This window comes from Sinocyclocheilus rhinocerous, unplaced genomic scaffold, assembly GCF_001515625.1.
Source record: "Sinocyclocheilus rhinocerous isolate Xijiao unplaced genomic scaffold, SAMN03320098_v1.1 scaffold11081, whole genome shotgun sequence".
In the NCBI taxonomy this organism is placed as follows: domain Eukaryota; kingdom Metazoa; phylum Chordata; class Actinopteri; order Cypriniformes; family Cyprinidae; genus Sinocyclocheilus; species Sinocyclocheilus rhinocerous.
Window position 1 is genome coordinate 36255 of NW_015624538.1, and position 12740 is coordinate 48994.

At 34.2% G+C, this 12740-nt stretch overlaps 1 protein-coding gene across 4 annotated transcripts in view; it reads right to left on the reverse strand.

The window, feature by feature from the left end:
- Window positions 1-8454, reverse strand: part of LOC107740864 (uncharacterized protein C15orf52-like) — a 33818-nt gene extending 25364 nt beyond the window's left edge. The window contains exons 1-3 of one of the 4 annotated variants that reach the window (XM_016553390.1): window positions 8375-8454; window positions 2110-2220; window positions 1807-1911 (exon numbers count right to left, since the gene is read on the reverse strand). In XM_016553390.1, the coding sequence (XP_016408876.1) occupies window positions 1807-1911; window positions 2110-2220; window positions 8375-8446 (288 nt within the window). In that variant the 5' untranslated portion in view covers window positions 8447-8454. Of the gene's footprint in view, window positions 1-1806; window positions 1912-2109; window positions 2221-6136; window positions 7052-8374 lie in introns of those variants that run through there. The other 3 variants (XM_016553414.1, XM_016553397.1, XM_016553405.1) reach the window with 3 other exon arrangements.
- Window positions 8455-12740: the final 4286 nt, after the last annotated feature.

Consider the following 12740-nt stretch of genomic DNA (forward strand, 5'->3'; position numbering starts at 1 on the left):
ACAGGCCCCTCCCATGATAGTTTGATTGACAGTAGCGTTTCAGCACAGACTGGACTTGCGTCTTACCTTAGACCCGCCTGAGTGAGCTGTCATCAGTCCGCCATTGTGTTGACTCTGGTGCAGGGGAAGACAAGATGTCTCCGATTAAGCGATTGAGGTGCTTTATTGTTGGATGTAATAATGAATATAGCAATCGTCATTTACTCCCGACATCTGAGCCGCTGAAGACGCAGAGGATTAACGTTACTTTCGCTCTGAAGTGAATGCGCCACTCCCGATCAGCGTAAATGCATCTATGTTCTCTCTAATTATTCGTGATCCAGCCTCATCTACAGAAGAAGTGAGCATAAGGGTTTTTTATGAATCTTCGCAAATCACCTTTCCTAATAACGCGCTAATTAGCAAGTTTCACGATGAATGCGGCTAAAGTAAACAGTTTCTCTGAGAGCAGCTCGGAAGAGAGGGGCGGGGCCAGCAGAGCTCATTAACATTTAAAGCAACATGGACTATAATGGCTTGATAAAAAAAGAGCTGATTTTGACAGGTTTAAAAAGGTGTTTTTTACACTAACATTGAGAAATTTTAACCAAAGTATGTTATAGACTTTTAATTAAGACCCTAAAGAATCATATCAACTTGTGCAAAATGAGCATCCGATGACGCCTTTAAATTATTTAAGTGCAGGAAGGGAAAGAACTTGCACACACATCTGAAGCGCAAGCACAGAGAACAGCTGTCCCGATGCAGGTTCCCGACCTGAGTCCGTTCTCGAACTGTTCCGTGCATTCCAATTTAATGTTAATGTAAATTTATATTAGTCTAGTTGTTTTTTTTCTGTGGTATTTTTTTTGATAAAACCATAGACATAAATATTTGACTTAAAATTTGTTTAATGGATTTTTTTATCTTATTGGAATCGGAATTAGGACTCGATAAGAATTGGAATCGATAAGCAGAATCGGAACAGGAATCAGAATCAGAATCGATAAAATTCAAACGATACCCAACCCTAGTACTAAAGTTCCAAAATTCACCAATTATAAACAAAATTTTATTTCAGCTGTAAAGCAGCTCTACAACAGACAATAGTGTCTTTCTTCAGCTCAATTCAGTTCAATGTTGATTCAGATCAGTTCAATAAGAGTGTCCATGTGGCAAAATTCATCAATTATTATGAAATGAATTCAATTATAAAGCAGCTCTACAGAAGACAATCATGCCTTCTGTAGATGAAGACATTATTCAGCTCAATTCTGTTCTATGCTTATTCAGTTCAGTTCAATAACATGTTGATGCTGCAAAGATAAAGTTAGGAAAAGATAAATTCCTGTACTGACTGTTACTTTAGAGAAAATATATTTTAGAGAAAGTGTAAATGTAGGTGCATTTAATGAAAGTACTACACTGTAAGTATAAAAATAAAAAACATCACTATCTTTATTAAGCACCAATCAGGGACTAAAAATAAAGATATAGCATTTTGAGCATTACTGTAAAATAAAAATAAAAATAATATAATAATAAAAAATAAAGAAATATAATTTTCAATGAACTAAAATATAAAGAAAAATAATATAATAATTTTATATAACAACTGTTAAAATCACAATACTAATATTTATGGCTAAAAACTAGAATTTGGAAAAATTTATTGATTTATATGATTTATTAGGGACTGAAAAAAAAACTTTTAATAAATTGCTAAACTGTATGACTTCCATTATATATTAATTAGAAATATATATATATAACCATTAAAATGTCTCTGGCATTTGTATTTGTCTGTGCAGGAATAAAGCAGCTCACGTTGGAGGACTTGTTGATGGTGATGGTCAGATCATCAGTCTTTCCCTTCCTGCTGTGGAGTGACATCCCTTCCTGCTCCGCCCGCTTCTTATCCTCCTCCACTTCCTGCAGAACATCACAAAACTCAGCAAGGCAAACACACACAGTGCTTTTTCTGTGGAATCTTTGATCTTTTAACATTTTATTTTTCACAATAAATACATAAATTATTTCTGAATGAGGTTCTGTGACTTTAAATGTTTTGTTTACAAACTTAAATGTGTTTTTTGACAGATTTTAAATGTGTAACTTCAAGGTTTTCACCTGGTAGCGTTTCATAAGTGCTTCATTTTTCTTCCGTAAGGCCTCGATCTTTTTATCCAGCTCTGCGTCCTTGTGTTCCTTCTTCATCATCATCATCATTTCTGTGGGACTCTGAACAGTTTATGAACATGTCAACATCACATACACAAACACAATAATCCGAACAATCTGTACAACATCGCATAGATTATGTCTGCCAGCAGGGTTTCTGTTATTTACTGCGTCTCGCACGAAAATGAAACTCTTTTTCTACACAAAGAGCAGCGTAATGGTCTTGCACATATTCCTTGCCCACTTGTGGAGGAGACATTTGAACAGTCTGGAGCAAAAATAAGAGAATTACATAATCCAAATCTAACAAAATAAAGCTGTATTTATGTTATGTAAATGTCTATAAAATTCCAGAGACCCAGAAGAAATAGTCCAGGACGGAAACTGAAATACAATGGCATATAAGTAGTTGCACACCAGTCAATTGAAAAGTTTCTTTAACACTGCATGCATTTGTGCATCTAACTGCACACGCCATTATTAGCATCAGCTGCTAAGAGCGGCAACATGATCTCAGCGCATTAAACTCCTCGTGCCGTCAGCTGTTTCAAGATGTCTGACTTTCACATGTGACCATGATTTCAAAGGCTGTCACTCAAAACACGCTCAATAAACTCAAGATTTTGACTATAAAATTATAATAATAATTTTTACTGTTGTTGTTGTTTTTATTATTATTATTACCACTACTAAATACAAATATTAAAAAACTAAAAAAATATAACTATTGTAATATTCTATCGTAAAATAAAAATAATAACATAATAAAAATCATTAATAATAAATAATAAAGAAAATTAACTATAATAAGTATACATTAACTATAATATAAAGAAACATAATATAATAATTTTATATAACTGTAAAAATCACAATACTAATATTTATTACTGAAAACAGAAAAATAAAACAGATTTCATAGGATTCTGAATTCTGGAAAAAATGTAACTTAAAAAAAAAAATGCTGTTAAATTGTATGAGTTTCATTATTTAAATTAATTAGAAATGCTTTTTGATTACCAAAAATAAATAAATAAATCAATTTAAACATTAAAATGCAATCCAGAAAAATTTAAACAGGAAAAATGGAATCCAGAAAAGAAAAAAAAATAAATAGAAAAAAAATAATAATAAATAAAAAAAAGTGAATCCAGAAAAATTCAAATGGAAAAAAGTAATACATAAAAAATAAATCAGAAAAAAGAGGATCCATAAAAATTAATGGAAAAAATGTAATAAATAAATAAATACATACATACAAAAAAAAACTAAATCCAGAAAAAAAAACTGAATCCAGAAAAAAACGGAGAATCCAGAAAAATACATGGAAAAATGCAATGAATAAATCAATACATACATACAAAAAAACTAAATCCAGAAAAAAACATCAACCAAAAAAAAAAAAAAAAAAGGAGAATCCAGAAAAAGGAATGGAAAAATGCAAATACATACATACAAAAAACTAAATCCAGCAAAAAAACAATCCAGACAAATTAAAACAACAACAAAAAATGGAAACAAAAGAAAAGGGGGAAAAAAACTCAATTTGTGAAAAACTAAGACCCTAAATATACAAATAAACATTTCTAATATCACAATCATGTTTACATAGCAGTTTAAATACACAGCCACAAACTTAGGCCTTAGAAAGAGCTGCTTTATTTGTGCAGCTCAGCGTGCATAAAGAAGCTGCGTAATGTGTCTGACGCAGCAGCAGCACAATCACAGCACGCTGAACTGCTGCAGCTTCTTTAAATGGCTGCAGAGTTGGCAAAAGAGCACATGCTGGACGCACCGGGGGAACGAATACTTCACCGCGCAGCTGAAGAGAAACGTTTAGCACAGCATCCTATTCACTGTGTCAGTAAACCAGGCAGGACCGAACGTCAAGATCTCCCTGTATCTGTGGATTATTTGAGACAATGAAAGCTGGAGCGCCTGCAGCAGCGCTACGGTGCGATAACCCGACTGACTCCAGGCCAGCGCGACTCCCACACGGAGTAAATTTGGATCTGAAGAGGCTTGCAGAGATTTGAGAGAGAATAGAGTCAGATTTCAACTCAAAACAGAGATTCCTCGAGGTCGAAAAATGCTTTTATCCCAGCAAACCGCTGCAGATCACAGACTGACGGCTGGCATCCTCTAACAAAAGACAAAATTATATTTTGGGTTGTTAAAACAAGCATCTCTATTACTAGTGCTCAGTTGCATCACCAAAAGGACCATTTAGTCACTGCACAGCTCAAATAACACACATTTTACTGAGAGTCGAACTCGAATTCCAGCTCTCTAACTCTGTATTTCAAGGCCAAACCAGAGCATTACCAGAAATATTTAATAAATACTCACAATACGCTAAACTCCACCTCTCAGACTGACATTTGACCTCATCTGTCTGAAGCAGAAGAGGAAGATAAAGCTGCCGTTCATGTGAAGAGATTCTTTGTGAAATACAATGACTCAACACTCATGCAAAGCCACTGAATAAAACCCATGCAGCGTCTGCACTTGAGTGTTTGCACGCTTTTAAAGTGACAGCACACAATGGATGGATGATGTGCTACAAGCATGCAAAACAATATGAAAAGTAATGAATATTTCAAATTGTGCAAGCTCTGTTTTCAAATTCTCAGTGCAAAATACTGTGTTTGTTTAAAATCAGCAATTGTGTTCATATTTTTGCTGTCATTCAAATGTGCATCAGCATTTTATCAGCCTCTCTAAATATCTGCAAATAGGAATTTTCTTGCTTTTTCTAAATTAAAAAGTCTGAAGCACTACGTAGACATACTTCAACAATCAAAACATAACATTCTAATATATGAGCCCAGAAACAGATTCACACTCATTGCAATGTGATTTATTAAGGTATTCTGATTGGTTAATATCAGCAGAATAAATCCTGCTTCAGACAACACCAAACATCTTAACTTTGTTAGGATTCCCAGCATTCCTGTTTCACTAAGCACACTGAGACATATGGACATATTATGTGGGACCAGACCAAGATGTCTGGGAGAAAAAAAAAACATGCAGTCTAATAATTCAAATGTTTATTGTGGGAGCCGACCATAATAAACAACCAGTCATCATTTACTCACACATGCTGTTTCAAACCCATTTGACTTGCTTTTTTTCTGTGGAACATGAAAGCAAGAAATGTGAAAGTGGATGGTGATTTTTACTGAAAAGCTGCAAAAATTGACAGAGAAGCACCATACAAGCACCATCCTGAAGCCGTGTGATTGTTCTCTGGAATATATTTGCAGAAAATGATTTAGGAGCTACAGCAAAAGGGATTTTCAGTGAATAACCACTTAAATTTCAGTCTGTTCCTCTCATAAAGCATCATAGGACTTCAGATGACTTTTAAAATGAATTGCAGGATACTTTAAGGAGAAGTATAAATGCACCTTATCTATGTTTATTGCGTGGAAAACAAGACTCAAAGGAATAGTTCACCCAAAAATTTTAATTTGCTGAAAATGTGCTCAGGCTAGACAAGATTAGAGAAATTTGGAGAAATGTAGCATTGCATCAGTGTCTCAGCAATGGATGCTCTGCAGTGAATGGGTGCCGTCAGAATGAGAGTCCAAACAGCTGATAAAAACAATACAATGATCCACAAGTAACCCACACCACTCCAGTCCATCAGTTAATGTCTTATGGAGTGAAAACTTTGTGTTTGTAAAAAGAAAATACATTATTAAGATGTTTTTAACAATGCTACATTTCTCCAAACCTGATGAAGACACAAACTCATCCTTATATTGTCTGGCCTGAGGGTGAAGACATTCTCAGCAAATTACCATTTTTGGCTGAACAATTCCATTAAGCATTCTTCAGAATATCTCCTTTTGTGTTCAACGCAAAAATCGCATAGGATTAAATGAACTCGGCTGAACGATCCCTTTTTAAAAAGCATCTTAAGCGATTATGTTTTGAAGGGAAGTGTGGAAGTGTGCACAGAACTCACAGACACTTCGGTTGTCAGGGGACCAAAACAAACCTCGCAGAGGTACAAACACAGACGAAAATCCAGCGCAACACGAGTCAACGTGAATCATCAGTGCTGCAAAAGGACAGGGAACATTCCAGCGGCCGCTTCCTGCGCTTCCCTCTCATCCGTACGGATCACATGTCAAATAGCCCAACACAGCGGCTCTAACTGTCAGCTGACGGACGCTCTCGTGCCCAAACCCAGGCCTCGTTCCTCTGGGGAGCGTAAGACGAACGCACATCTGACGGCAAGCTTAGTTGCAGCTACCATCCTCATCCAGACTGCTGCAAAAGAAACGAGCGGGATCCGGAGAAGAGCAAAGATGTGTACAAAAGAGTGGGAGTGAGAAAAAGCTAGTGGAAGAATGAGAAACAGTGGCACTCACAGCTCTGTTCATGTCAGCAGGGAAATCTGGGACCCTTCCAAACGGCAGGCAGCCGACGCGGCTCGGGGAAGAAGCGCATGGAGTCCCGGATCATGCCTTGATTACAAAAACGCCAGTTGGGCTTCGAGCCAAGATCCCCGAACGCAAAGAAAAGCCCTGCTTACGGATCCCGCCGCTCACCCGTACGGCGCAGCCTCTCTCTCTCTCTAAAGCTCTTGCTCATAGTTAAAATTACCCCTCACTCCCCCACACACATCTGCTGTCATACCCCTGAAAAACTCCACAAATCACATCCATTCATTTCATGACCCTCAATAGAAGATTTATATTAAAAAGTACTAATTTTAAAGAACAAAAGTTTGAAATCTGTATGTATGTTTATGAGTGTTTCTTCAACTATGGGCTCATTGAACTTTTAGAAAAACTCCCTTTCACACTCTCACTAGTCAATTTAAAACAATAGTTCAGCCCAAATTTATTTACTCTCATGTTGTTGCTTAATAGGACAGGGCCGAAACAGGGGTTGAAAAGATAATTAAATAATAAAAATAATAAATAATAAAAATAATAGCTTAAATAAAAAATAAAAAAAAGAGTAAATAACTTAAAAACTAAATAAATAAAATCAAAATTAAACATCTTCTAAAAAAGAATGAATTAAATCATAAAAATGCTAAATAAATTAAAAGAATTATTTAATTAAACACTTTCTTAAAAAAGATTCAATAATTTATTTGTTTACCAGCTCGTCAAAACCCGTCGAAGCTCGTCGTTTCAAACTCATAGCAGAGGGTTGATGAAAAGTTAATGATTAATTACTGATAAAAATGTAAATGAATTATGAACAAATAAATCAAATATTTTCTGAAAATAAAAAAGATTAAATAATTTAGTTGTTACCCTTCATATCATTAACCGCCATCAGAGAACCATTACTTGAAATATTACGTTAAAAACTCTTAAAATAAATATTAATGAACTCAAATAAATATTTTGGGTTGGCCTGACAAAAATGTTTCACCCTCGCTAGTGTATTTAAAGGAATAGCTCACCCAAAAATGACAACTTTCATAACTTATTCACATTTATTTTGTTTAAAAACCCATAGGACAGGGTTGATGAAAACGTATTACAGAATTAAACAATAAAAAAAGATAAATAAGTAAAACACTTTCTAAAAAAAAAAGATTTGATAATTTTTTTTCCTGCATGTCATTAACTGATATCAGAGAACCATGTACATACAAATGTGTTGATGAATTATTGAAATATTAAGTTAAAAACTCTAAATATAATATATAAATATATATCTATATTAACCTTAACCATCTTCAAGAAACGACTAAAAACACATCTGTTCCACCTTTATTTGACCCTCTAACTCTAACACTTTCTATTCTATTTTAATTCTACTTTACCTTCTTTTTTAATTTTTTTTTAAATAAAAAAAAACAACAAAAAACAAACAAACACTAGCTTTATATTTTTTCTATTCTATCTACAGGTGCATCTCAATAAATTAGAATGTCGTAGAAAAGTTCTAAATGACTAAATGTAAATGTAAATGTAAATTCTGTGTATAGATAATTATTTTACATACTGCAAATATTATTGGCGCTTATTATGACAAATTGCCCGTGATTTTCCTCACTTATAAGCCGCTTTAGATAAATACTTCTGCTAGGCACAAAAAGTAAATCAGACGGTCTCCATCTGTTTAACTGGGCAGTTCTGAGTCAGAATGTGAACTTATACTAACAGTCAAAGGTAGGGATACAAGAATCAAAATGATTTTACAGTCTGAATCTGTATGGATCTCAAACACTCACATCGTCCTCCAGCAGATAGTGTCTGTCCTCACAGAAGTCCATGAACATGATGTGATGCTCCTGGTGTTGCATGATGATTCCTGTAAGAAACAATGACAATTCATTTTATTTATTTAGTCATTTATCAGACGCTTTTATCCAAAGCGACTTACAAATGAGGACAACAGAAGCAATCAATTGTAGTATTAAAACAACTAAAAACAGATCCAAAACTAAAAGCTAAAACGTTATAAATACTACCTATACACACACTTTAAATAAAGAGATTAAATAAAAATGACAAATGCATACAACAAAATTCCATAAAGCTAAAAACGATTCAAAATAGTAAAGAACAAAAGGTATAAGAGTATAATAACGATTCTAACATAACACTAAGCCAAACACCAAAAAAAACAACTACACATGTGTGACACATAGTAAGAAATGGTTATAAAAACTGAAACAGAAGTGAAACAAGTAATAGGAAAGAGGAGAAATAAAAAGCGATACTTATTAGCCTACAATTCATGAGTGTATATATAGACTGGCATTGTTGCATTAAAATGAACAAACTTGATTACAAGCAAAACACATAAAGAACCCCAACTGAACAGACACAGTATATTCACACATGTAATGCTTGTATTTGTACCACGGTAGATCATTTGTATTTAAAATACAGTACCAGTATGTATCATTATCAATATGAATATACACGGTGAAGCATCACTACTTCAGTAACGTTACCAGGTTACGTGTGGTTTGCTGGCTATTTAAAGGGGTCATATGATGCGATTTAAATTTTTGCTTTCTTTTTGGAGTGTTACAAGCTCTTGGTGCATAAAGAAGATCTGTAAAGTTGCAAAGACTAAAGTCTCAAAGTACAGTATGTGGAAAATAATGTGTTTTTTGAACTTTAAACTGCATAAACACATTTCATTACACCAAATACACCAAATAATGTTCTTTTTAGCAGCATCATATGACCCCTTTAACATTCCTGCTCACTTTCTAAACCAGCAATATCATATTAATTTACCATATTAATAACACTAAAAAAATCCGCCAACTAGACTAGCAACCAATCCAGTAACAAAATAACAAGCACAAAACGTGATAAACAAGCATAAACCAACACCAAACTAGCATAATCCTGTTTAAAACTCCACATAAATTCACATGGATGAATAACGTTAGTTGTCTCAGCAAATATTTTACAAATACAACAAAATACTACATGTGAAGGATTAAGACTGCTCAAAAATGTCCTGTATTTTAAAATATTTTTTTTTATTTTGTGTTCACCTGAAACATTTAATCTGGGATGGAGCTGAATTTCTTGTTTATAAATCACTAAATCTGGTTGGCGGTGTTTGTGTTGTAACTTCACAAACACGACTGTAGTCAGTCAACATTTTTTACTTTCCGTTTCTATGGCAGTTCAAACACTAAAAGATAAAAATGATGATCAAATGAGATCAAATAAACCAGATAAGCCGGTACTCGGGTGGATGTGGGTCTAGCAGACTGAACTGAGGCCCGAGTCACTGACGTCACTGTGTTGGATTTGGCGCCACCTGCTGCTCGGCAAGGAAAGCGCAAAGCCACGTGATCATTTTAACCCTTTCACTGGTGAGTTTAAAATATTCTAGCTGTCCCCCCAGAGCCCCAGAGTGAGTTTTTTAGGCGACCGTTATTATAAAACGTTTCCCTTTATCGTTTCCATGGCGATGCGTCATGCTTGTCACGTGACAAACCGAAAACACTGCAACGTTATATCGATTTTATTTCTGTTTTTCCTTTTTTCTTCAAAATATCCACTAACTTGCTTACCATGTCATCAACTATCTGATATTCCGATTCGCATATATGTGCAAATGAGTGTGTTTTGTCGTTTAAAAACCTTTATAAATGATCTTGATCGTGATCCATAACATGAGATGGGCGCCGCAGCTCCGAGAGCCCTGTCTGTCAGTCGGATTTACAGCAAGTAAATGTATTAGTTTCTCCCGAAATACATGTAAGTAAGTGGCTGGAGAACTGGGAGAAAAATAAAGTGAACTATATAGTTACTTACACGATGTGTATCTGATATGAATAGAACACGTCTGCAAATTATATTTGAATGGATTGTTATCGCTGCTTCCATAGGCATCCGTGTGTATTTTACAAACTCTAAATGTATTGTTTTACTAGCATTTATGTGTTTTTAAATGTGTGAAACCTAAAATAAACCTGTGGTTAAAAACAGTGCATAGTTGTGATTATATGACGCTTGAAAAGTGCTAAATGTCACTAGATTACGTCATACGCTAATTAGCATATTCACGACGTCATTGCGTCATACATGCCTTCTACGTTTGTTTGCCTCTGCTCACGAACTGTATTTTAATGCAGCCAGATTCTCAATAAAACTGTTTTCACTGATATATTTTTCTGTATCTGTTGTCAGACAACGGGACGAATATGAAATAGTGACTGAAACTATGAAGGTAAAATAATGCCTAAAATATTTGCATACACAGGGTAAGAGTTGTGGAAGTGTACGTAAGACTGTAAGCGTAAATTAAATTTGCATGCGCAAGAGAAGCTTTGTAAAGGTGTAAATCGCGTTTCAAGCGTAAGAAAAAATTATTTGCAGCATTTTACTGTTACTCGTAAGTGTAATTCATGTATTCTGAAACTGCAGCTTCATGCTAACGCAAAATAAATATGATCTGCATGCTTCTGGCTTCCATTTTTCCGCGCTTACACTTTTGGCACGTTGTTTTCGCTAAAATACGGTCAAAAGTACTGCAAGCCAGTGATTTGCAAGCGAAAACAACAGTTTAAAGAACTGCACAACGGATTGACTGCATAGAACCAATCTGTATGTGTAAAACAACAAACTGTTGCAAATGTCTAAATTACTTCTTGTGCATGTGGGGCAAAAAGTTTCCGAAATAAACCGATATGTACAGCTCCGATTCTCTCACTCACTGAGTTTTGCAAGCAGTGAGGGGGAGGGCGGGTCCACCAACTTCTTGTAGCCAATCAAATGAAGCTCTCGCGGACTCTCCATTTACTCTTATCCGATTGGTTCAATAAACACATCACACGCCAAAACATTAATCTTCATTTAGTTCAGGATCGTTCTCGCTACCAGAATGGTACTTTTAATGTACACATACATTAAAAATAAATAAACAAATAACAACTTAATTAAAACATTATACTTTATAAGTTGCGTACCATTAGGCTATGTGTTCATACTGAATATCGAGCTGTGTAGTATAATTTTCTTCCTCAACAGGCTATATATGATATATTAGTTTATTGTAATATTGTAATTTTGATGATATTTAAAGATGGCCTAGTATCTGCACTAGTTTAATACATGTATAATTTCACCTGTCTACTGATCAGGGACGATTCCATTTTTTTAAAACTAAAATTTGGTTCAATAATATATATTTTTTTACTTTAACATGTTGTAATTTAAGGGGATTTTTACTAAATATTTCTAAAATATTTATTATCTCTAACTTATTGGGAATTTATTCACCATTTATCATCTGTAATACCATTAAGTAACCACTAGACGGCTGTTTAGCTCTATATGTAAACATGGCTGTGTGTTCCCTAGTGGCTGGGAACGTTGGATTCCCACATAATTATTTACTTGAATTTGGATATATATTTAGTAAGGCTGTGAATCTTTGGGTAGACAGCAAATTGATTCGATTCACGATTCATAGGTTTTCGATTCGATTCAAGAATGTTTTTTTGCAAATTCAGAACGATTCAATTCGATTCGATTCACAATTAAATTCGATTTGATTCTGCATTCTTTAAGTGCGTTCACAGGATTATTTAAATGCTTCCCCTAAATTCTTTAAGCCAGGCGCGTACGCAGCCATCATTTCAGAAGTGATAGAAATGTCAAATACAATAATTGTATGTATGTATGTATTATTATTATTATTATTTTTTACAAGGAATTCTTTTCTTATCTCTAACTTTGAATTTGCTATAAGAAATCAAATAAACTGCTGGACAATATTCAATCATTTGTAATCTATAATTTTTTCCAAATAGCAATTTTATGATGGTTTTATATACTACAAAAAATATTTAAATTTTCTGCACAGAATTAGGTAGAACATATACTTTATAGTTTCTGTACTGTAATAAATTATATGTCAATTAGCACTGCATCATTCATAAATTGTATTTATTTATTGTGTTTATTGTCTTAACGTTTCAGTTCATTCTGCTTTTTATACAGTTTAGCTGCAGCCTGGCACGTCTATGAGCGTGAGATCACTACTCTTTCAGTGCGAAAACTTCTTTATCTAATTTTCATAAAATAAAATGCTATAGTATTTAACTTTTCCTCTCCATC